Source organism: Arachis duranensis, chromosome 2 (assembly GCF_000817695.3).
Source record: "Arachis duranensis cultivar V14167 chromosome 2, aradu.V14167.gnm2.J7QH, whole genome shotgun sequence".
Taxonomy (NCBI): domain Eukaryota; kingdom Viridiplantae; phylum Streptophyta; class Magnoliopsida; order Fabales; family Fabaceae; genus Arachis; species Arachis duranensis.
This window is the reverse complement of record NC_029773.3, coordinates 86,933,028-86,959,578: the sequence shown is the minus strand read 5'-3', so window position 1 is coordinate 86,959,578 and position 26,551 is coordinate 86,933,028. Positions and strand designations below refer to the sequence as shown.

Below are 26,551 nucleotides of genomic sequence, written 5' to 3'. Positions count from 1 at the left end.
GTGCAGTGAAAGGGAAAGGGCGAGAATCACAAATGGCAACATCTTGGAGCGTCGACAAACGGCGGAGGGAGCGGAGGAGGAGGCGGTAAAGCGGCATCGTTTCGTTGATGGTGTGACGAATAGGTGAGAGAGAGAACCAACCAAGCACTCAGTCTCACTCTACTAAGAGTTGCGTTTTTTTTTGTTCTTTTTGGGTCTATCGATTAATTTTCACTTAACAAAAAGGCCCAATTAGTTCAAAAAAGCCCATTCTATAAAAACGAACACTGTCACTTTTCGGAGAGAAAAAAAAAAGAGCTCGTCACTTTGCTTTCGTGCTAGCAAAGGCAGATCGAAAACCGAACCCTATTAGACTGAAACATTCACAAAAAACCCCAACACTCATTCTTCTTCTTCTTCAACTTTCATCGCTGTGACTCTGTGATTCAACAACGATGACGAAGCAGCACGCTAATTGGTCTCCCTATGACAACAATGGAGGGTACTTCTCTCTCGCTTTTTTGGTTCTCAGTTGCAGTTTTTTGTTTGGGGAATTTTTTTTGTCTAATTAATTATTAATTATTATTAATTTTTGCCTTTAATAGATCCTGTGTTGCGATTGCCGGAGCTGATTACTGTGTTATCGCAGCGGATACAAGAATGTCCACTGGTTACAACATCCTCACTCGGGAATACTCCAAAATCTCCCAATTGTATGTGCAACCTAATTATTACTCTTAATTAATCATTAAGTTTTATTATTTCTTTTAATCATTTGAAATTTAGTGGGTTATTTTATACTTGAGAGCTGCATGAACTGTTAAATTGTTAATTGGGCAAAGTTTCCTTGATGTTTATGTGTGTGGTTATGTTAATATCGTTTGAGAATATGAATTGGAGTTTTTTTTTTTTCTTTAATTTTGCGGCAGAGCTGAAAAATGTGTTATGGCTTCTTCGGGCTTTCAAGCTGATGTTAAAGCTTTGCAGAAGGTGTTGTCTGCTAGGCATTTGGTGAGTCAACATTCTCAACTATTGTATTATTTGCCAAAGATGTTTATTTTGCGTGCGAGTTCTTTCAAGTTAGCAACTGCTGTGTTAATATGCTTATTAATCACTTAGTATATGTTCTCCTAGGAAGCTGTTTGTGTTTAATAAGTTAATAGTTGAAATGCTATTTTGGATTCAAGCTCTTCTAGGCTAGCCGCTGGCATAGCAAGTTAGATATTATGTTTCTACGTTTAATCCCATCATTGTATGGTTTGTTGTTTTATTTCTTAGATTGTAGATATTTCAGTTCAGATTAAGTTGGATGAATGAACTTTTCTTGGTTGAGTTGTTTTCAATCTTTCTGTGCTGAAAACTATTATCTTCAACCATTAGAGTTGAAGCGGTACATTGCGACCACTTGTTTTGCATCATAAGTTGAATTGGATTTGAAGCTGTTAGGAACTGATTTGACATTTATTAATTATATGAGAGCTTTCATTCTTTTTATTTGGACCAAATACATTTTCTTTTCTGACCATGTAATCATGTATTCAAAGGTTTGGAAACTATGGTATTAGGATTAGGCTGGTTTCAGTTATTGGAATTTCCATTGTCTATTATCAATTTTCGAAAAGCTACTATGCAGTCGAAGATATCTATGAATTGATTCCATGTGCATTTAGATATGCTTGAATTGAATAGTTTTGTTTCCCTGAAGGACATGCTGTATCGATTATGTTGTTAGATGCTAGTAGTGAAAATGAGGAAACTGCGGAATTGTATTTATGAATTGTTTTGTACCTTTTGTGATTCTTGCTTTTATCATATGTTGACAATGAATGTGGGAGCTGCGTTGGTACTTAAATGATTTTGTCTTTTTCATTTGAATGCAGATTTATCAGCATCAACACAACAAGCAAATGAGCTGCCCTGCAATGGCTCAATTGCTTTCGAACACTCTCTATTACAAACGTTTCTTCCCTTATTATTCTTTCAATGTCTTGGGTGGTCTTGACAATGAAGGTACACTATATCTACCCTTCTATGTTTGTCCATGTACCATTGTTTTATTTGCTAATAACTTACCTAAACCTGAAATAGGAAAGGGATGTGTTTTCACGTATGATGCTGTTGGTTCATATGAGAGGGTCGGCTATAGCTCTCAAGGTTCTGGTTCAACACTCATTACACCATTTTTGGATAACCAACTGAAGTCTCCCAGCCCACTCCTATATCCACCTGTGGTAAAGTTCTGAAATTAATACTTATCTTGAAATGTTTGATTCTCTAAATTTCGGTTGATATCTATGTGACAATTTTGATATCTTGCAGGATGCTGTTACTCCATTGGCTGAAGCAGAAGCAGTCGAGCTGGTCAAAACTGTTTTTGCATCTGCAACCGAGAGAGATATATACACTGTAAGTTTGTATAACATTTGTAGCTTGCCATTCAGTATTTCTTAATGGTATGGAAGTGCATCTTTGCAAATTCTATGAATTTGATTTTGAAAATTCCTTTCCAAAACTTGTTCCATTGATTTCTACCCACAGTAATTCTTAACGGTACATAAGTCCATCATTGCAAATTGTAGGATTTTGTTTCTCAAAATTCCTGTCTAAAGTTCATTTCATACTGTATAGCACATCTGTTTGCCACATGTGAATAAACTTGGTTGCTAACTTTTATTCTTTTTACAGGGAGATAAGGTTGAAATTGTCATCCTAAATGCTAGTGGTATCCATAGAGAGTACATGGATCTAAGGAAAGATTGATGCTCTACAATGAAATGTTCTGTTGGAGGTGCTGGATTTGAATTGAGAATGTTTGAAGTACTGTATGTCATGGTTGATATTTCCCATTAGGCAAAGTTGAGAAAAGCGTTTCCAGTGTGGAACCAATTCGAGGAAGTGCTAGTTTGTTTACATTATAACTAGAGTACTAGACTTTGCTTTCAATTAAATTTGCATTGGATATTATCCGATCTTTATTAATGCAAATCCACTGTGTTGTAAAAGATTATGAAATTTGATCATGGTATTATCTCAGCAAAATCTAATCGGCTCTAACTGGTGTTTTATACAGTGTGCTTTACTTGGTTTATGCATACAACTTCATATGGCTAGAAGCATGTAGTTCAATTTGACAAATGTTTGAGCATTGGTGCCTACTCTTCTTAGTGTGTATTTGGTTAGGGATTAAAAGTGATAGGTGCATGGAGAAAACTACTCTCACCCTTGCTATTTATTTTTGATATAGAAGAAAAAGTGCTAGTTCAATTTACTTAGGTAATCCAGCATGGAATTTTGACCATTTTGTCAATAAAAGAAATGCAAAACCATGATGGAAACTCGTAGTGAAGGAATATATCAATTGGAAAAACAACCAAGATATTTATTTCATTCCTTGAACAAGGGTTACATTTGTGCACTCTGAGTTCTGCAATTCAAATGAACACAGACATGTCTTTCATTCAATGGTTCAATAGGTTATGGTCTGCTAAAAAATTATTCAAGTTGAACTCAAGTTGTTTTTGTTGCCATTGATTATATGATTTCTATATAGGTTGCTTATATCGTCTCTGCAGATGCCCATCCTCTCTTCTCCAATTCTTGTCTCAATGCCTGCGATTAAGAAAGAAGTTTTGATCAGGAAGTGATTGTCTACTTTTCCACCTCATCTTTTAACCAAATTTGTACAATTACTTGTAGTTTATCTTAAGTAAAAAATAAATTACATGAGATCCTTTATCATGTCGAGTGTATGATTAAAGTTTTGCAATGGAGAAGATCCCCAAAACCAAACAGTTATGAAGTTTTACCTTAATTCTTTTCTTATTTGCATCAAAATCAAAGTTTCCAACCCTCGATGCGGATCGATACTCCACTGTTGAACCCTTACCAGGAGGAAACCAGAACTCAACATCATCCACAAACTGAAGAGGAGAGAATTGGAATTAAAGCTGGTTTCGGAAACCATCTAAATGCACAAAAGGTTTACTTTTATTTATTTTTAATCTAGAATTGCACATACCCCCAAGATTGAGTACTCCACTCTGATATAGTCCTCTTTCCTTTCAACTATTCGTGGTGTAAATTTGTCTGCTGGTGTTGATTCTATCTGTGAGATTATCATTATGCATTGGCATAAGCTTTACTTCAATCAAATAAAAAAGTGAACATTGATGCATACATTGATACATTTTGATTCATTAGTAATATAGAAAATATAAAATGGATATAGATATATTTTTCTGAAAACCTAAAAGACCCTTATAATCCAAAGGTAAGAACCATGATTATTGAGTCAGATTTATCATTTATTACCACATCTATCAGTTCCTCCATTGCCTCTTCCCTGCTTATAGGATTTTTCCTACCTTCAGGGTTATAATTCCTGTAACAAAATTAAATTTTTAGACAAGTGACAACATGCATGTATTGGTAATTGCACAATAAAGTATTAAATGTTCAGGGTTATAATTCCTGTAACAAAATTAAATTTTTAGACAAGTGACAACATGCATGTATTGGTAATTGCACAATAAAGTATTAAATGTTCAGGGTTATAATTCCTGTAACAAAATTAAATTATAAGTGGTAAAGTACACTATTTCACCGACCCATGTTTATTTTAATATTGGTCAATGTTGAACAGCTCAAACCAACAAACATTACTCATCAGCTACACTAAACTCACGTGGCTCAAAGTTTGAGAATTGATAAACTATTGCGAATGCATGAATTCAATGTAATGCACATGGATACGCCATCTGAGATTCCTTTGGTACTAATTACTAAACCAAGTTTATTATCTTCTAAACATTGATGGAGAAGGTGAAAATAGAAACACTTACAAAATCTTGAAGCATATTGTTTAAACAACATTTTCAATCACTCAGTTAATTTATAAAGTTCAAACATTATATTAAAAAAGAGTGGTAATAATATGTTGGGAAAGTATGAGGAGCCAATGTATATTTTATACAATGCGTACAATGGGGTTAAATTGGAATTAGAATTAAATTAGAAACAATTAATTAATTTTGAGTAGTTTCCAATTTAAAATTTGAATCAAATTATGATTTTCGTTGGTTATGGCAATTAATTAATTTTGGGTAGTTATGACAATTAATTAATTTTGAGTAGTTTGCATTTAAAATTTGAATCAAATCATAATTCCCGCTAGAATCAAATTAGGATTATCTCTCTCTCTCATTACGGTGTAAACTCTTCTCTCACTCTATCCTCGAAGCAAAAGTCGGTACAATGCCGCCATGGTTACCAGTCGCCATCGTCCGCACAGGCCACCGTACGTAGGAAGGACGCGCATATTGTGTGAGTCAAGCTCGCAGCACCGCAGCAATCCGGATGTCCAGTGCCTCCATCGCAGCCCATTTGTGCCTTTTTCCCGTCGCCGAATGTTCACTTTCTTTGTGAACGTTGATGGTTATTCTTGGATTCCTAGTTGTAGATGATGATTGCTGGTTATGATTTATGCACGTTCACATTAGATGTTCGTTTTTGTATGATTTTGGATGTTCACTTCCTCAGTTTTCGTGGATGTTTATTCTTCGAGTAATTCAACAAGACCTAGGCAGCAGCGCTGTGATGATGCGAGCGTGGGGGTTCGGGGCTGCAACTCAAGTCGGCGACACTGACAGTTGCAGATCACGGATGTTCGGCCGCGTGAGGAGTGACGGAGGTTCTTCCGGCGAGGGCGTTGGCGCGAGGAGGCGTAGTGCGACAGTTTTGGTTGGCAGGAACGGAGGCTACACGTCGCACAGAAACAGAGCGGTAGAACGCAGGTTGCTGCGGAGGGGCGGCGGAGAAAGGGGGTTTTCTGCAGAACAAACAATGGGATTTTTTGGAGGGTAGGTAATGGTATGTGATCAAGGGTTAACGTGAAAGAATAATTTGGGATAAATTGGAGGTAGATATCACAAAAAACAACTAAAAATTAGGAAAAATGATGTTTAATTCACATTATTAATATATATTGGCCAAATAAACAGCCCATTGTATATATTGTATAGATACACTCCAAATTACTCACCTAAAATTTAGTGTTAGAATAAGTAAATAACCATCCACACATCTAGTGAATTGAACATCCGATATATTCATTGTTCACATTGTTTAATATTTCCATTGTCTACCTGTACTTTTCCTTTTCATATAAACCCTCTTTAAAATGCTACTGAGTTTTATGACAAACATAAGTTATAGGATTATGATACTCTCATGTTATGATGTTTATGTTCATGAGATAAAATTCCACTCAAACAAAATTGATAACAAAATTTGGGATTTTCTCTTTCATAGTTTCATATAAATTGTTCACATGTTATTGAAATCTATGCTAAAAATAGAACATTATTCTAATTGCAGCTAATTATTAAATACTAGAAAACCAATAGTTAGATTAACACACACAAAAAGAAGGGAACTTTACCAAGGAGGTGCATAATGGATGGTATCAGTGATATTCTCAGATGTTGATATACAATTCTTAGTTGCTGGACACAAAGCTAATGATGGAGGATTTTTCTGCACTCCAAGATAATCAGGCTTTTTTCCACTGCACAAAAGACCCCTTAATTCTCAATTCTCATCACTCAAATATGCAATAATGGAAAACATGAAATCTTAATTTAGGATATTCCAAATTTGCATTACAATAATAATATAATAAAAAAAAGTGAACAACTTCAAATGATGATAATGGAAAAACAGGAAAAAGAAAAAAGAACACAGAGGAGGAAGTTACCTGAAATTGAAGATAGCACCAACTGTTGCTATTTCACTGCTTCTCAATATGAGTTCCCTTCGAAATGGTAAAAAGATTTGAACTTTAGAAATTTCAGAAAATGGGCATTCAAATTCAACAGTTTCAATTCAATAACAAAGTGTGGAAGAAGAGAACCTTCGGTTCAAGTTGCTGTTGCTGTTGTTATTGTTGTTGTCTTCATGATTATTATTATTATTCTTGTGACAGAGACTAATACGTAGAAGAGAAGAAGCTTTGTTGTTGTTGCTGGGTTTGGTACAAAACTTGAGGTTGGTGTAGAAGGTGCTGGATGAAGATGCTGCCATTGATGAAGAAAAGAGCTTAAAAAATTGAAAGGTTGTGTTTAGAGCAAAGCATTATATATATAAGTCACGTGTGTGAATAATATATTCATATATTGCATCTTTAACGCGGCGTTTTGATCATTTTACTTTTTTCTCACACGGAAAAGGGGTTGGCAACTTTGTATTTCTTTTTTATTAATAATAATTAGTTTTTATTTCATTGTAAAAATGTTTTAAACACGTCTCTAGTTACATAATATTAAAGAATCATAGTCATGGTCTCATGTATTGGTTAGTGGTCATGGGATAATTGAGTCATTGAGTGGAAGTTAAGCTCTCTTTTTTTCTTTAATGGCTTTAAATTTGAGTTTTGACAACGGAAAACTTAGTATATTTAGGGAAATAGTTAATCACAATTTCTTAAGTTTGTTGAATTTAGAAGAAAGAGAAACAATTATATTTTTTAATTATTTATAGTATTGGTCAATTTCAAGTAATACCATGATAGTACTTGTTTCTTTTCAACCAATGAATATTCGGACTTATTCTCATACATTTTCTTATATATTAAATAACTTGTCAATGCCTTCTACTCATATTCCTTTCATTGTAATACACTAATACCTCGGTTCAGTGGGGGATTCAGAAATTTGATAAAAGGGGTCAAATTAAATATAAAATAAATTAAAATATAATATAATAAAAAGTTAACAAAATATAATTTATAATATATAGGTTAAAATTAATAATTATATTATATAAAAATTAACATTCAACTACATATTTTAAGTTTTGGTATTTTTAAAATTGTTTTGCGATATTTCATATAACTAAAATTATCAATTTATTATTTGAAATAAATTTTAAAGTATCTCTTTTTCAACGTATATAATTATATAATTTGCTAAAAATTTATCTTTTATCTTGTTTCAAACTCAAGTTTTAATAATTTTTATTGTTAAAAAAGTCTGTTCAATTGTTACTATTGTCATAGAAAAATATATTAATTATATAATAATAAACTAATAACACTACTTTTTTTTTAAAAAAAAATAGGGGGACCATGGCCACCTTAGGCCCCCTTGGATCCGCCAGTGCCTCGGTTAACTCTTTTTATTACGAATAAAGTATCGTTTTTGTTCTTAATATTTGGGGTAAATTTTAAAATTGACTCTAACGTTTTAGTTGTCCTATTTAAATCTCTAACGTTTTAAAATTGATTCAATGTTATCCTGCCGTTAGAAATTCGTTAACAGAGTTGACGGCAGAACAAAATTGAGACGATTTTAAAATATTAGAGACTTAAATAGGATGAAAACGTTGGGGACAAAAATGATACATAAAAATAAATTTTAATTTTATCCCTCAATAATATCAATTTTTTACTATACATAGTATTCAATTATTTTTTAATCACATCTAAGTAAATTATACTTAATCATATTACTTTTATTCTAAATAAATTAATTTTTTTATAATTTTACTCTTAAAGATTTTTAGTTATCATGAAATGTTTGTAGAATGACTAGTATATAAACTTGCAGAAAAAAATAAAAATAATATATATACAATAAAATATAAATTATACCTTTTGTCTCTAATGTATCAAAATTCTTTAAAATTATAAAAAAATTAATTTATTTAAAAGGAAAGTAATGTGATTAAGTGTAATTTATTTAGATGTAATTAAAAAATAATTGAATACTATGTACAGTAAAAAATTGATATTATTAAAAGATAAAATTAAATTAAAATTTATTTTTATGTATCGTTTTCGTCTTATTTAAGTCCCGCCGTCAATTCTATTAACGGATCCTTAACGGCAGGACAATATTGAGTCAATTTTGAAACATTAGGGACTTAAATATAACGATTGAAATGTTAGAGACAACTTTGGGACTTACCCTAAACGTTGAGGACAAAAACGATACTTTACTCTTTTATTATATATAAAAAAACATAATTATTCATATTTGATGTAAAAATAATAATAAATAATTAATAAAGTTAGATGTCCGAGCGTATTTTAAACCAAATTTTCAACTAAATCATCATGTACTTCTTTTTTTCATACATATATGTCGCACTTCTTTCTTCAACGTTGATATTATTATGGTTGCCATCACGGTTGTCGTCGTCGTCATTATTGCAACCGTTGTTGTTATTGTTGTTGTTTCTACTGGTATTGTTATTGTTGTTGTTTAATTTATTTTCTTTTTTCTATTCATCCTCCTTTATTATCATTATTATTATCGTCTTCGTCGTCTTTATCATCATCTTCTATATATGTTCATAAAACTAGAGTATGAACATTTTAATTCACAACATATGAATTTTGGAGCAGAGCTCAAAAAATTTTAGTATAAAACACAAAAATTTTTGAAGGGCCACATGTCGAGAATATCAACACCCAATCAACAAAGTAAAGCAAAATACGCAATACACTCAAAACATTAACACTCAACCAACAAAATACACACAGTTAAGGGTGGCAAAATGGGTAATCCACCCTACCAAAGGCTGCATCAATAAAAAGCCCCTCGTGCGTACCAAGTAAAGTGGGATCAAAATGCTAGTCAGGCCCACTTTTTATGATGGATTGGCGAACTAGCCTGCTTAACATTTAATAAAAAAATAATAAACATATGAGAATTAAAAAATTAAATATAAATAAAAATAATTAAATTATAATACATTTTTTCTCTATCTTCTTTTAAATTTTTAACTTTAATAAAATTATTGAAAATAATATCAACGAATTGAATCATCTTTATTTTAATAAATAAGTTACATAATTTCAGCATATATATAAAAGTGTAAAATAAATAAATAAAGTGAATTACAAAAAGAAGAAAAAAAGAAAAAAAATGAAAAATTTATGTTTAAAAATTATATGATTGTTAATTTTTGTATAATTAATCACTTTTTTATTATAAAAAAATCTTTGGCACCAAAATTCGCAGGTTTAGCACAGTTTTTCGATATTGACAGGTTTAAAATCATAGCGTTTTTCATCTTTTATGGCAGATTCAACGGGTTCGACCCGTTTTATTATTCCTATGCATAGCACATAAATTTGGGGTATAGCACAGAAATCTTGGCGCACAACACATAATTTTAGTGTGCAGTACAAAATTTTTTTGAAGACAACATACTAAACATATTGACTTAGCAACTAACATAATATATTCGCAGTAAAATTTTGTGTTAGGGGCAAAAAATTCTGTACTATATAAATATTTATATGTGTATGTGCAAAATGATTTTTACTAAGTTTGTGTGATGTGCAAAAATTTTTGTGGGATTTTTTTATATAAATTAAATAATTCTATTATTTACCGATATAAATAATTTTCAATGTTCTTACCAAATTGCGTCGCATCTCATATTTTGCTTACACTGCATTTCGTTTACAGTGAAAATGAAATACGTGTAAAATAAATTCGTTTACACGGTAAACGAAATACATGTAAAATTAATTTGTTTACTGTGTAAAGAAAATACGTTAGGACAAATTTTCAGCAGCTATAAACGGATATGAAACCCATTATATTCTTCACAACAAGTTCACTACTTCTCTTACACCTTATTCTTTCGCAAATTAGCCATAATGTCTAGTAGTAGCGGATATATGGTTGTATGTATGTATCTCAATTGCCTTATGAGAAATGGTGATAATGAGGTCGTGTTTGAGTGTGAGAATCCCGTGTTATTGCGCACACAGCAAGTTGCCTCGTTGTCGAAGTTGAAGAGTCTGATATTGAGAAACGTCACTGATAGTGGGAGAAAAGAGGTTGAACGGGTAGGGTATAGGCTGCTAGTACCGATGGAAAATAGAATTTTTCGATTTCGTCTGTTTTGGCTGTATGACGACGAGCATGTGCGGCTGATGTTTGACATCCATGGTAGGATCATGGCCGAACAAGTGATGGAGCTCTCCGCAGAGGTTGGTGATGTTGGTGGTAGTGGATCTGGACAATCGGACTTTGTGCAAGATGATTCGCCTCTCACACCATCGCCCATCCATGTTGCTAGTCCGTTGGATGGCATGGACATTGACGGTGATGGATCTCACAAGAATTATATTGCAGATAGTAACGACAGTGATTCGTCACAAGATGATGACGAGGAGGAGCTTGTGTCTGAGACTCCGGTGGAGCCATCACACCAGTATCTTTTGCCGGCCCCACACCCAATTCCAGCGTTGTCGTCTGTGCCAAGTCATTATCATACGTTAGACATGGATGTAGTGCAAGAGAAAAATTAATTTTCCAACACGGGTGAAGACGATTACAAGTTAGATGGGAGTCTGGAGTTCAGGGTGGGTCACAGATTCAAAAGCAGAGATGCAGTACTGTAGGGGGTGAAGAATTACAGCATCCGTCAAAGTGCAGAGTACCGAGTACTGGAGTCTGATCGATTAAAGTACCATGTGCGTTGCCGACAACACGAAGCAGGCTGCCATTGGAGTCTCTGCGTCGCTTTCCGACAGAATCTCGGATATTGGTAAGTGTAAATGTCATCTATATTCTTAGCCATTACTTTTATGGTAAATGTACATATAAAAAAAATCTACTTTTATTTCTTTAGGGAGGTTTGTAGGGTGGGAGGTGCGCACACGTGTCTAGCTCCCACCGACAATTGGACAATACTCTCATCTGTCGTGTCATCCTCTCGTTGATGCAATCCAACCCATCCGTGAGGATAGACAAAGCTATCACTTCAAATTCTCGTACAGAAAGGTGTGAATGACGAAGTAGAAGGCAATTGCTCAGATATACGGTGATTGGAAGAAGTCATACAACAAGATGTCGAGGTTCCTATAGGCACTACAGACTTGTTGTCCCGGAACAGTATGTGATATTAGTATTGTTCCATACTATGATGGTCACCTCCTGATACGTGAATGCAGCATGTTTGACAAAGTTTTTTGGACATTCCCTACCTGTGTGAAAGCCTTCAAGCACTGCAAGTCGTTTATATCCGTGGATGGCACGCATATATATAAAAAATATGGTAGAGTTTTATTTATGGGAATAGCACAGAACAAAAATGACAACATATTTTTCGTTACGTTTGTAATTATGGAGTCCGAGATGACAGAATCATAATCTTTTTTTTTTTACCAATCCGACGTAATTTGATAAAAACGTTAAAAATTATTTATATCGGTAAATAATAGAATTATTTAATTTATATAAAAAAATTATAATTCGATTTGCTGATATAATTTTATACATTTAATTTAGAAAAAGTATAAGGAACCAAAAGCTTATCAGCAAAAAACTAAACAAAACTATATTAATTTATATCAATAATTAATTAATTTTAAATTTTTTAAATTCAAAATTTAAAAAAATTTAAATTGATTAAGTAAACCTAATTAAAACCTATAAAAACCTTCCTTTTTTTCTCATATTAATCTATCCACTTCTAACAATCACAAATTCAAAAAATATATAAAAGAACATCCATTTAATATGAAAAAGAAACATTCTAATACTTAGTAGAAGAAACATCCATATATATTAACTCGTAAAAATTTTAAATTCATCCAAAGATATTTGGCTGAGTTTTGGCTGATATACTTTTGGTTCCCTAACTTTACTCTTTAATTTATTATACTTTTCTAATAGAACAAACAACAAAGCCATATACTCGTATATAGTTTTACCATTCAGTCAAACCACAAAATTTATTTGTGTTAGATTCATACTATTTTTTGAAAAAACCTAGCATAAAAAATAATACAAATCTAACACAAGAATAATACAAGAGTCTTAATATCATATAGTAATTATCAACAAGCAAATATATCAAATAAAATAATAATAAAAATATATTAAGATAAAAAAATGTAAAAAAATTAATATAAAAAATAAAAATCACAAATTATTTAGACTAAAAGAATAATTTTATTATAATCTTACAATAGAATCTTAAATAAAGCACAAATTACATATATAATTAGCCAAAACACTAAAACTTACAAATAAAAAATAAGATAAAAGAGTAAAATACTAAAATTATACCAAAAATTTATATCGCTAATAAAAATAACTTTTAAAGATACGAATAATGATTTGAAAACAAAACAACCAATAAATATTATATTTTTTAAAAATAATAAAAAAAGTAATATTTAATAAACACCTTATCCATTTAATTTCAATTTTTGTAGAGATATTTGAGTAACTATTAGTATTTAGAAGGTGCACAAAAAGATTAGAGCAAATTTTGATTTTTAGAACATTTTTAATTTAAAAAAACTTGATTATTCATAATAAAAAAAATTGTTTTAAAAAAGTTACTTGATATAAAATTACTAAATTTTAAGAATGAAGATTTTATTTTTTTAATAATGCTTATAAAAAATTGTATTAAAATTTAACTTTTAAATTTTTTAAAAAATATATATTTAATATCTATTTATTTTTATTATATTTTTAAAATTTTTTAGAGATTTATTTGTTATTCGTAACTTTTAGAATTATTTTTATCAACAATATGACTTTTGAGTATTATTTAATATTTTTACCCAAATAAAAAATACTCAAAAATGAGAACTATTGACAACAATTAGTGAGACGGGATACTGAGACGGGCACATAAAGACACAGAGTCATGTTTAATAGATAAGATATGTATAGAGACATTGTGTATATAGACACTAAATTAGTATATTTTATATTCATTCTGACAAGAAGAATATAGACACACTAACAAAGAACACAACTTATTTTTAATTTTTTTATTATTCTTATTAATTTTTTATAATTATATTTATTATTATTATTATTATTTTTAAATTTTTAAATAAAAAAATGAAAATAAATTAAATTTTTATAATTTGTTATAATTTATTACTAAACAAAATATAAAAATATAAAATTTATGTCTCTATTATTTATATCTTATTCTCAATATTTTATTTTATCCTATTTTCAATAATAAATGCAACAATATATAAAATAAAAAATTAAATAAAATTTATGTTAAAGTTGACTATTCTACATAAAAACCAGAATTCTATTTCCTTTTCTTTCTCTTATCCTATGATTACTCTTTCACCCTCTGACTCTCTAGTCACCTTCAAAAAATTTGATTAAGATACTAATAAATAGGTGCAGACCTATAAAGAGACAGCCTCCAAAATGGATTTAGGTCTCACCAGGAAAAGAAAATAAGTCCAATATTTTTTTTAAGCTATTTATAATATATTAAAGATCCTAAAATAATATTTGATTAATATTATTTACTGATTTTTTTTATTGGTATTTTATCATATGAGGTACATAAATGATATTATAAAATTTATTCCTGAAAATTTTGTAATTAACCTTTTATAAATATAGTATATAAGAATAACAATTACACGAAACAAAAAAACCCTTAAATAGAATCACAGATTATTAGGTGTGAAAATCAAAGACAACCTACAATCCTACATGACGGATATTACAAGAGACAAAGACAACATTACGCAATGGTAGGACACTTGTGACTTTTGGTATTTATAACTATCGAAGCGGGAACAGAGAGAACAAAAAAAAAAGAAGAAAAAAACGCAGACAAACCATCACCTCACCTCAACACTATACTTTCTTCTTCAAGCTTAAATCTTTCTCTCTGCTTTTCCATGGCTAACAAGGTTATCAAATCATATTCCTTTTTTTCCTTTTTTGTATAAAAGAAATAACTTTTCCATTTTCATTGCCAAAATTTAGTCACATAGGGGCTTTGGCCTTCTGGGTTTTTCTGCTCTAAAAAAAGATGAATAACAGAAACCCATTTTAAAAAAATTCAAACTTTAATATTTATTTTGCTTATAATGATCACAGGAAGCTTTGGTTTTGCTGCTTGATGTGGGTCCATCCATGCATTCTGTTATTCCTGTAATTGAGAAGCTTTGTTCCATGCTTGTGCAGAAGAAGGTCTTCTATTCATTACTGCTACTGTTATTCTTCACCTTTTGTTTTCTAATAGTTGCAACTTGCAACAATAACAATTGCATGACCCTTTTCGTGTTTTTGTTTTAATTTATGTGCAGCTGATCTACAACAGGCATGATAAAGTGGGAGTTGTGTTATTTGGGACAAAAGGTGCTTACTTTGATCCTTATGATGTAAACAAAAGTTCTAGAGTACGTTAAGTTTTGCATCGGAACAATAACAAGAATTCAGCATTTTCTAGCTTGAAAATGTTTGATCCTCTTCAACATTCTTCTAACTACTAAATAAAGAAAGAATTGCATGTTTTTTAAAATTTGAAGACATTGAGAGTATCTACATTTTAGTATTTAGGAGGATATATGGCAATGATTTTGTGATACTATATCATTACTCTTTTCGATATAAGTGGATTGTTGTATGATCAAATGGGGCTATTGTTTTTCTATCATGGATAATAGTTATTTAATTGCTGAAAGTAGATTAGTAGAGGTAGAACTCAATAAACATTCCTTGATTAACTTTTAGTAATGATATTGTGATTTTGCTTCTCATTCTCGGGGAATCTTCACACTATCTGTGTTTGATTGTAATGAGTTTTTGCCATATTGATTTACCATTGTTGATGTTACTTATGCTATTCATATTGTTATGTAGAATCTTCACACTATTGCTGTTTGTTTACTTTGATTCAGTGAGTTATCTTATTTTGTTGTATCAAAGTTTGATCAAATTTAAAGGCTTCCCTCACCTGTCTTTACCTTCAAATTTTCAGAAACTTATAACGAACTTACTTTGGAACTTGGTGGTTATCGACATGTCGTGGTTTTGAAAAATCTTAAAGATGTGGATGGAGATATGGTTGAGGCTTTACAAAAACTGCCCCGAGGAACTAAAGATGGAGATTGTATCCACAGAGCAATTGGTTTCATAATGTTGAAGCTTTTACTTGTTCAATGTTATGTTTTCTTAGTTGCTACTGATTAATAACCAGACCCTTTATAAATAAAAGTACACTTTGTGCAAGTTCTTTGACTTTAGACTATAATATTACATTAATTTATGTCTCATGTGACAAATATTTTGTTCCATTACTATACTGTCTTTTTACCTTTTTGTGGATACCTTAATTCTGATATTAGTTCTTGATGCTATTGTTGTTGGCATGGATCTGCTGATAAAAATGTATCCGAAAGCTAACAAGGTGAAGAAACGACTCTGTCTTATTACGAATGCACAATGTCCAACAAAAGAATCTATAGAAGGAACAAAAGAAGAGCAAGTTACCACCATTGCTAAACAAATGTCTGTCCATGATACAAGGATGGAAAGCATAATTGTGAGAGGAAAACTTTGTCGGAAGAAGGCAAATAAGACGACAGCTAGTGAGAATCATCGCCTTTTAAATATCTTTTCAAAGGAAACTTCTACAAGGATAGTGTATGTGGGGAATCCAGTTTCTTTGTTTGGTGCTCTTAAAACACAGAATAAAACCCCACATACAGTTTTCAGAGGTGATCTTGAGCTAAGCTCAAAAATGAAGATCAAGGTGAGATCTGTGGTATGATGTATAACATAAGTTCAATTTCTAGGCCTATGATGAATATGTTTTTGATGTGTCATTGTTCATTGTATTCATTTTTTTTACTCAACCCACCATCGATGATAAACCATTTGTTAAAGTAAAAGTTTCTCATTTCCATTGTTATATTAATTTAATTTTTTAATAGGCAATGTGCCTATTTACTCTATGTAAATAAATGATTATGAGTATTTCTAGATCATCCTAAAGTAAAAAATTGATAATTTCAATATCTTGGAATATTAAAATGTAGTCAATTCTTACCTTACTTAATAATTAGGAAAATGATCAATGGAAGGATAATTATTTCTCAATGATGATTGAATGCTCTAAGTTTGAGTTATCCATGGGCAATATGAACCTTTATCCCTGATTAAGTTGGATACTTTGAGCCATGGTGAACTGAGGATACTACTGTTTTTGTTTGCTTCTGTGCTGTGATTTGTGCTGCAAATACATGTTTTATCAGATTAATGATCCACTTATTGTATAAGTTTTTTATTGATTTTATATCTTGTCTAAATGTATTATCGAGACAAATTTTATACCTATAATTATGAAAATATATAAGATTTATCAGTCTATTAATTTAAAAAACTCATATTTTTATGATGAAGTAATGTCATTTTCATTTATTATTTCAACAACCATGTCATATAAATATTATGTCTTATTAATTATATTTTATTTCATACAATTAATTTGTTTATAAAAAAATAATTTTTTTTATTTTTTTATTTTTTGTATTCTATTTATATGTTTGTATATATTAATATTATTTCTATTCTTTAGATGTTTGTGACATAAATGGATATTTTTTAATCCCTATGTAGATTTTTTTTTAATTTCCTACTATTCTTTAGAGTAATATGTTTTACACTGATTAATTATTGGAATAAAATTCTCTAGAAAATTAAAATTCTATTTCATGTTTTGGTATAAAAAATAGCACTGATTTCAATTCTACTGTTTTTGTTTGCTTCTGTGTTGTGATTTGTGAAAATAAGTATCATATTTCTCGTATTGATTCATTTTTGGCTCCTGCAATTTGCTATTTTGTTTGTGTGGTTATTTAAATCTAGTTGTGTGCAAAGAACAACATTGTAGAATTGATGATTACTTGTTCATGTTTTCATGAAAACTTCAATGATAATCAGGTATGGGTGTATAAGAAAACAATAGAAGAGCTTCCCAATCTAAAGAAATGTTATGAATCTCCTGATATAGTTGTCCCTTCAGATCAAAGGGTCAGAGGTTATCATTATGGTCCTCAAATAGTTCCTATGTCGAAGGTCGCGTTGGATGCTGTTAAGTTCAAACCTGAAAAGGGTGTTAAGCTTCTAGGATTTACTAATTCTTCTAATGTATTGAGGTAAAGATTATGTATACAAATATGCTTCATTTGATTTGAGTTTGCTAATGGAGAGTTCTTAATCATTATTCTATTTACTATTGTCCTACAATGTCTATTAAAGGCACTACTACATGAAAGATGTCAATATCTTCATACCTGAACCGGAAAATACGAACGCCATGCTTGCGCTTTCTGCGCTAGCAAGGGCTATGAAGGAAATGAATAAGGTGGCGATACTACGTTGTGTGTGGCGACGGGGACAAACCAAAGTTGTTATCGGGGTCCTGATTCCGAATATATCTGATAAAGAAAATATTGTGAGTTTTGTCAATCTTCTTTTTTCATTTTTTAAGTTAGTTTACTTTCCCTGCCTTGATTTGTTTTAAAATGACTTAACATATTCAAGATCATGCTCTTACAGCCTGATTCATTTTACTTCAATGTACTTCCTTTCGCCGAGGATGTGCGTGAGTTCCAGTTCCCTTCTTTCAGTAAGCTCCCAGCAGAGTTACAGCCGAATCAGCAGCAGCTAGAGGCAGCATCTAATTTAGTAGAAATGCTTGATCTTGCACCATGTGGGAAAGAGAAAGCTTTGCTACCTGATTTTACACCAAATCCAGTCCTAGAGGCATGAATTCGCCCCATTTGTTTGTTTCTAGTTTATTTCCTACATTCTTTATTCTGTTTATTTTCATGTTTCAATTCTCTTTTGACTTTATTTTTTCTAAAAAGGATATGATTTTGACAAGTGGATCTTAAAACACACATTCATAAATCTTTTCAGCGCTTTTATCGTTGTCTTGAGCTGAAGTCAAAAAATCCGGGTGCTGCAGTACCCCCTATTGATGAGACACTCAAGAAAATTACAGAGCCTGATTCTAACCTAGTTTTGAAAAACAAGTCTGTGATAGACTCATTTCGGAGGTGTTTCGAGCCAAATGAAAATCCCAGGGTAAGAATGTACACTTTACTCTTGGTTGTTATGGTTTGCAAACATAAAAAACTTTTACATTCAAAATATCTTGCAGCATAAGAAATTGAGGCGTTTAATTCTTGAGAAGAGTTCTTCTAGCGAAGAAGATTGTAATCGAGACATTACCCCACTGCCTTCGAATCTCATCTGAAGTTAAAGTCGATAGCGTCTGCAATCCTACTCCACCCCAAGTTTTTGAAGCCATGTCTGGAAGCAGAAATACTCAAGACTCTGTTGTGAAAGCAATCAAAGATACGAGAAACAAAATATTTGAACTGATTAATGAATCAAATGATGGTGATAACTATCCTGAAGCATTGCAATGTTTAACAGCACTTCAAGAGAAGTGCATTGTTGATCAAGTAATCTATCTTACTTCTTATCACACTTTCGATCATTACTTTATATGTTAACTTTTTATTTGAAGTTCATCATTATATAACTGGTTAAACTCATCTGCATTTTCTCTGAAGGAATCAGAACAGTTCAACGATTTCCTTCGCCGTCTTTGGAATTTCGATAGAAACCTTCAGAATTTCCGTGAATATCTTGCTTCCAAGGGACTCACCTTAATCCCCAAAGCAGGATTTTTAGACAGGTTTTTGCATTGTTCTACTTCCTTTGCTTGCATCTTGCATGATTCTTTCATTGTTCATTTATTTTTTTTCTCCATAACTCAGTATTGTGTTTCACCTTACAGCCAAGTTACTGAAGAAGATGAGCCAAAAGTTGAATGATTCCTCAGGTGGATGTGCTGAAATGGGTAGAACTTTTTGATAATCATTTGTTAAAAATTAGAATAGATTGTCTAATACAGTTATATAAACGTTTGTTTTGGAACATTTGGCAAAGCTTTATTCAGTACTCTCACTTTATGTTATAGCACTTATTTTATAAGAAATAGCAAATCGAAAACTTTGATATATAATTTATATTTCTTGAGGGTTTCGAATTTAAAAAGCAAATCCTTGTTTTATGAGACTAATGATCCACTTATTGTATAAGTGTTTTATTGATTTTATATCTTGTCTAAATCTATTATCGGGACAAATTTTATACCTATAATTATGAAAATATATAAGATTTATTAGTCTATTAGTTTAAAACTCATATTTTTACAATGAAGTAATATCATTTTCATTTTTTATTTCAACAACTATGTCATATAAATATTATGTCTTATCAATTATATTTTATTTCGTTAATTTATTTGTTTATAAAAAAATATTTTTTTATTTATTTTTTATTTTTTGCATTCTATTTATTTGTTTGCATATATTGTTATTTTTATTCTTTAGATATTTGTGACATAAATTGATATTTTTTAATCTCTACGTAGATTTTTTTTAATTTCCTATTATTCTTTAGAGTAATATGTTTTACATTGATTAATCCTCGAAATAGAATTCTCTAGAGAATTAAAATTCTATTTCATATTTTGATATAAAAAATAGCACTTATTTCAATTCTAATAAGATTTCAATTCTCATGTTAAGGCTATATACAAATTATTACGGATCCGATCTTGGGTCCTTTCTCGGAATAGTCACTAAACCTAGCAATCCCAAGATTGGGTTATCCTCACGACCCAAACACGAATCAATAATTTTCAATATCCTGACCCAATATTTCAATTCAAATACCTCCCTTATTTTAGCTAGATAAGATAAGATGATGACGGTTCATACCGGCCCTACAATCTCTAACCAACATTCAAATCCAAATACATCCCTTATCTTGCTAAGATAAGATAAGATAACTATCACTAGCTATATAAAGGGGAGTCAGAGACCCCCTTAGGTACGTTATTCATTCTACACACCTTATACCTCTCAGATCTATTTTGACTTGAGCGTCAAAGTATCTTTGCAGATACTACCCCCATTACTCCAGCCAAATAATCCGGCGACCGTCTGGACTCGCAAGTTTCCGATCCATCTCAAAACTCGTACTAGAGACTTCTAGTACATTGGTGTCGTCTGTGGAGACTGCCAAATTGTGGCGGCATGACGGAGAATCTCGAGGAGCAATCCTCAAGCCACCACCATGACTCACACCCACGAAACCCAACTCCCGAACTCCAAGGTAACACTCCTCCCACCCACAGGAGGATAACGAGTACTGTGCATCATCAACCAACCTTGGTCTAGCAGCAGCCAAAAGAGGACGACCGTCCACCCACTGAAGCCCGGGCACCCGACGGGTTGGGAGAGAAAATTAATCCAAGAGCTGTACTTCAGGGTGCAAAACCTCGAAGGCCGAGTTACGCCCAAAGAACGGTATCACCTGGCTAGAACCTGATCTTTCTGCGATCCTAGGAACAACAGGTCCCAGAATGGTGACACAGCAAACAACACGACCGCAGCGTTTCCCGAGACCAAAACATCGACGTGGAGAAGACGATCGATGGCACCATTGATGATACGAGTCATGTGGGACAAACTGAGAACTGTCATATGCCAATTGGTCCAATTACAAGAGCAACAACTAAGAGAATAAAAGAAGGTTTTGTAAATATGGCTAAATCATGTGTTCAGGAGATGCATCAAGAATTGGGTAAGACAATGATTAATGATTATCAAAAGTCAAATGTCTTACTATTTTACAAGATGCATTGAAGACTCTCATTAGTCAAGATGAATTAAAAGAGACACCACCTTCTTAGAATTTATTTTATGTTTATTTTATTTTTATTGTTTGTTTGTTTTAGGCCCAGTTATGATTTGACCCATTTTTTTTATTCTAGTGAACTTATGAGTTAGGGTTTTAAATTTAAGATATATAAAAATCCTCTAAAACTTGGTAGCCATTTTTTCCTTTAACTTTGATGAATGAAATTTTCTTTGAGTTTCTTTAAGAAACTTTGGTGTGAACAGGTGAGGTAGAGTAATTCCCTTAGCTGTTGCATCAAGAAATCAAATTGAGGTAGATGAGTCCCTTTTCTTTGATCTTCCTTCTTATCCTCGGTTACGTTCCGTATCAACTGGGAAACAAAACAAGCACGAAGCGAACACGTGATAATGGGAGCCACCCCATTCACAGAAAGAATCTCGAGAGCCAAACTCCCGAATTGCTTCGACAATCTCATTGACATGAAATACGACAGGACAAAGATCCCCAAGAACACCTAACGACTTTCGAGGCCAGGATGAACTTGGATGGAGCCACCGATGCGGTCCGGTGCAGGACCTTTCCAATAACCTTGGCTGGTCCCGCAATCAAATGGTTCAACGCCCTCCCGAACAACTCCACAACCAGCTTTCACGACATCTCCCAAAAGTTTATGGCCAAGTTCACCACTAGGATCACTAAAGCTAAACACCCCATTAGCTTTCTCAGAATCAACTAGAGCCAAGATGAATCCACGAGAAAATACCTCGATAGGTTCAACGATGAGTGTGACGGTCGACAGAATCACAAACTCAGTCGCCAGTTTTTATCTGACCAATGACCTCATAAATGAGGACTTCCGGAAATACCTCACCATTAAGCAGGTCTGCACCATGCACGAGATTCAAAACGTCGCAAGGGAATACATACACGACGAAGAGGTGAGTCAAGTCGTGGCCGCCAACAAACGGCAGCACGACAATACGGTACCTCGTAATAACCCGCCACCAAGAGAGACCCAGAAAGAACACCCTAAACCCGTAAACATTAACTGGCCACCCAAGGTGGGAAAGTTCTCAAACTACAACCCCCTACTCACTCCCATCACGGAGATCTACCACCAAATAGTGGAACGAGGCATCCTCCCAAAGGCGCGACAACTGAAGGAACGGACAGGCGGCAACAAGAGCCTGCACTGTGACTACCACCGAGGATACGAGCATAAAACTCAAGATTTCTTCGACTTGAAGGAAGCCCTCGAACAAACCATCTGAGATGAAAAACTCCCCGAGTTCGCCAAAATCATCCGGGAACCCAGAAGAACTGAAAAAGAAAGATCACCAGAATGGGAAGGGCACAATCCGAAGATATTACGAATTGGAAAAGTCAAAATCGCCACTAGGAAAGGATCTTAAAATCCTAGCACTAAGAAACCAAGTTCTAACCTCTCTGGTTACAGAAGTGATCACATTCTCCCCCGATGATTGCCAATACGGCACCTCGACGGAAGACGCCCCATTCGTCATCTCGGCAAAAGTCGTGACCGGACTCGTAAAGAGAATACTGGTTAACACCGGAGCAGACTCCAACATCCTCTTTAGAGGAGCCTTCGACAAGCTGGGTCTCTGAAATAAAAATTTGCAGACCTACCGCAATGGGGTAATGGGATTTAGAGACAACTTTCTCAAACCGAATGGTTCCATAGTATTACCACTAACCATCGGAACCGGATGCCAAAGAAAGATCATCCTCTCCAAATTCGTAGTCCTCAAGGACTCCACTGCCTACAACATCATCTTTGGAAGAAAGATGATCAACGACCTATCCGCCGTCATCTTCACCAAGTTTCAAATAATGAAGTTCCAAGCTGATAATGACACCATCGGAATGATACACGGGGACCAAAAAGTTGCGGTAGAGTGCGACAACACTAGCTTGGCCCTCCGTAAGAGATCCCGAGACGCGGCAGGTATCTTCCTCGTCGACCTCCTCGATGCACGCCAAGACCCCAACTCGCACAGAACTGTGGAAGGAAACGACGAAGAAGCAAAGCGGGACCTCGCAGACGAGGTCAGGAGTATATCACACCTACGGGAGCTAGCCCTAAAATAAAGGATAAGCCTAAAGTACAATCACAGCATGGTATGATGAGACTTTTGACTAGGAGACCTCATCTTACGATGAAACAACATCGGTCCCTCCACTCTTGGAGAAGGAAAGCTCACGCTTAACTGGGAGGGTCCCTACCAAATCAAGAAGGTAATCGAAAAAGGAGCCTACATGCTCGAAAGGCTAGACGAGATCGAGCTCCCGAGATCTTGGAATACTACCAACTTACGGCTATTATATGTAGAAATATCCTTCCAAAGCAACAAAATAGATATCTAAATAATAAAACAGATATCCAAATAAGTAAACGGCTTCCTATGAATCAATCACCCTGAGGCCAATAAAACGGATATCCAAATAACAAAAAATGGTGATCCGGGGATCGATCACCCCGAGGTCCACAGAACAGATATCCAAATAAGTAATGGCTACCAGGGAATCGATCATCCCAAGGCCAACAAAGCGGATATCCAAATAACAAAACGGATATTCAAATAAGTAAATGGCTACTCGGGGATCAATCACCCGGAGGCCAACAAAGCGAATATCCAAATAACAAAAAATGGCGGCCCGAGGATCGATCACTCTAAGGCCAACAAAACGGATATCCAAATAACAAAACGAATATCCAAATAACAAAAAATGATGACCCGGAGATCGATTACCCACGAAGCTAACAAAGCGGATATCCAAATTAAATAAGTTAAACGGTTACCCCCATAAACTGATCACCTCTGAGGCCAACAAAATAGATATCCAAATAAGGTAAAGAAGTAAAGTTTTGAAATCATCCACCAATAGGTTTAAAATAAGTTGACAATAACGGCCCAAAAATGCCACAAAAAACATGCTTGAGCTGACGGTCTTCCAACTCACGAAAGCCAACTCACTAACATCCCGCTAAATGGCGCAGGATGACGTCAAGCTCTTTCTAGACCCCTCACGACATCCCGATAATAGAAAACCAAACTCGTCAACAAAAGCGGCATCAAAGTCTAAGCAAATGACTTTTCAACTCGCGAAAAGCGGAACTCACCAACATTCTGCCAATTAGCGCAGGATGACGTCACATCCTTTCAGTCCCTCGTAGTCTCCTGAACTACAGAGAACCAGGCTCCCCAACAACTCAGCATTGAGACCAAGCAAGCATGCTCTCATGCTCTGGGGGCAACTGTTTCGGATCCGATCTTCAGGTTCTTTCTCGGAACGGTCACCAAATCCGACAATCCCAAGATTGGGTCATCCTCACGACCCAAATATGGATCAATAACTTCCAATATCCTGCCCCAATATTCAAATTCAAATACCTCCCTTATCTTAGCTAGATAAGATAAGATGATGACGGTTCATACTGGCCCCACAATCTCTAACCAACATTCAAATCCAAATACCTCCCTTATCTTAGCAAGATACGATAAGATAACTACCACTAGCTATATAAAGGGGAGACAGAGGTCCCCTTAGATACGTTATTCAATTTACATAACTTATACCTCTCAAATCCATTTTAACTTGAGCGTCAGAGTGTCTTTGCAGGTACCACCCCATTGTTCCAGCCAGATAATCTGGCGACCGCCCGGACTCGCAAGTCCTTGATCCATCTCACAACTCATATAAGAGACTTCTAATACAGAAATCAGACTAAAATAGGTTTGATTTCTAATTTCATTTGATTTGTTTCTCTTTGTATCCCATTTTGTGAAACTGTTCAAGCACCCATACTTTATCAAAATAAATAAAAAAAGAAAAAGGAATTCCTTAACAAAAATTGGAGAAGAAACAGAACAAAAATGGTGGAATACGAAATGTGAAGGCAAACAATTAAAGAAGAAAAGCGCAGCAATGACGAGGAAAATTCACAGTAAAGTGAACGATGAGCCAACAAAAATTTTCTTAACATGAATTTTTTTTATTTTTGTTTCGAAAATTTGTAATTTTTACTATTATTTAATCGTAACTAATTGAACAATTTTAATATTGAAAATTATACTTTAAATAATATCTATATACTTATAATACATGATGAAGATACAAATTGGATATATTATTTTTACATGATTATAATAAATTGGATACAAATTTAGATTATTCTAAATTCTATAAAATTTAAAAAATCTTAAAAAATTTTAAAAAAAATCATAAAAATCCTAGAAAATTTGAAAAACTCTAAAAATCTCATTGTATTATCATACCGGTTGATTGAATAAGAAAATACCTTAATCACATACAAAATTCAATCGATTGTGTTACAAAACTAATCGATTGAATTTTGAAAAAAACTCATTCTACAGCACAATTCAATCGCATTGTGTTACCATGCCAATCGATTGAATAAGAAAATATCCTTATTGTTTTATGAAATTCAATCAATTGGGCAACACTACCAATCCATTGAATAAGAAAAAACTTATATTTATAACCCCCAAATTTATGAAAATTAAATAATTAATTCTTTATCAATATCATTATTATACTATTATCATTATTATTATTACTATATTATTATTATTATTATTATTATTATTATTATTATTATTATATAATCACTTAATTTCACTCTGTTATTATCTTTACTTTATTATATTATATTATTTACTTATTTATTTTCCTTTTGGCCGAAGCCTTAAAGGAACTAAAAAGAAAGAAAACTAAAGCATAACTTATATATATATATATGAAATTGAAACTGAAACGTGGTTATATATACATGAAACGTGGCATGCATGTATGCATGTATATGTATATAATACAAATGACACCTAATGAAGCTTTGATAACCACAAAGCTTCAGTTAATATTATCAATCCATACTCATCTTCCTTTTCCCTTCATTAATCAACAATTGAACTAAAAAGAAAAAAAGAGTAAGCCATGAGTGAGAAGAACGAAAAATCTTGGAACCTCAACTCTTTTGAGTCCGAGTTCTCATAACTTTA

At 33.0% G+C, this 26,551-nt stretch overlaps 3 protein-coding genes and 1 pseudogene across 3 annotated transcripts in view; 2 read left to right on the top strand and 2 right to left on the bottom strand.

The window, feature by feature from the left end:
- LOC107475551 (pentatricopeptide repeat-containing protein At1g10270-like) overlaps positions 1-97 on the bottom strand; it is a 2,342-nt gene extending 2,245 nt beyond the window's left edge. Inside the window, exon 1 of the mRNA XM_052257937.1 lies at positions 31-97. Within this exon, the coding sequence (XP_052113897.1) occupies positions 31-97 (67 nt within the window). The remainder of the gene's footprint in view (positions 1-30) is intronic.
- A 205-nt stretch (positions 98-302) lies between these two features.
- LOC107475554 (proteasome subunit beta type-1) lies at positions 303-3,048 on the top strand. Its single transcript, XM_016095215.3, has 7 exons — positions 303-481; positions 585-692; positions 909-990; positions 1,860-1,989; positions 2,068-2,210; positions 2,299-2,385; positions 2,665-3,048. Exons 1-7 carry the CDS (start codon positions 435-437, stop codon positions 2,737-2,739), a joined length of 672 nt encoding a protein of 223 aa, XP_015950701.1. The 5' UTR covers positions 303-434; the 3' UTR covers positions 2,740-3,048.
- A 289-nt stretch (positions 3,049-3,337) lies between these two features.
- Positions 3,338-7,086, bottom strand: LOC107475553 (uncharacterized). The gene is made up of 7 exons (XM_016095214.3): positions 6,890-7,086; positions 6,734-6,790; positions 6,419-6,544; positions 4,291-4,360; positions 3,998-4,084; positions 3,786-3,899; positions 3,338-3,588 (listed from the first exon to the last, which is right to left on the bottom strand). Exons 1-7 carry the CDS (start codon positions 7,057-7,059, stop codon positions 3,535-3,537), a joined length of 678 nt encoding a protein of 225 aa, XP_015950700.1. The 5' UTR covers positions 7,060-7,086; the 3' UTR covers positions 3,338-3,534.
- Positions 7,087-14,453: 7,367 nt separating this feature from the next.
- On the top strand, positions 14,454-19,738 carry LOC107475550 (ATP-dependent DNA helicase 2 subunit KU80-like; annotated as a pseudogene).
- The last annotated feature ends 6,813 nt before the right edge of the window (positions 19,739-26,551 follow it).

Excerpts from the sequence above, each read along its gene's own strand:
- LOC107475554 (XM_016095215.3), top strand. The coding sequence starts at position 435 with ATGACGAAGCAGCACGCTAATTGGTCTCCCTATGACAACAATGGAGG. Across the intron at positions 693-908 it reads TACTCCAAAATCTCCCAATT|AGCTGAAAAATGTGTTATGG; the intron begins GTATGTGCAACC and ends ATTTTGCGGCAG. Across the intron at positions 991-1,859 it reads TGTTGTCTGCTAGGCATTTG|ATTTATCAGCATCAACACAA; the intron begins GTGAGTCAACAT and ends ATTTGAATGCAG.
- LOC107475553 (XM_016095214.3), bottom strand. The coding sequence starts at position 7,059 with ATGGCAGCATCTTCATCCAGCACCTTCTACACCAACCTCAAGTTTTGT. Across the intron at positions 6,545-6,733 it reads GGTGCTATCTTCAATTTCAG|TGGAAAAAAGCCTGATTATC; the intron begins GTAACTTCCTCC and ends TCTTTTGTGCAG. Across the intron at positions 3,589-3,785 it reads CAAATAAGAAAAGAATTAAG|GCATTGAGACAAGAATTGGA; the intron begins GTAAAACTTCAT and ends TCTTAATCGCAG.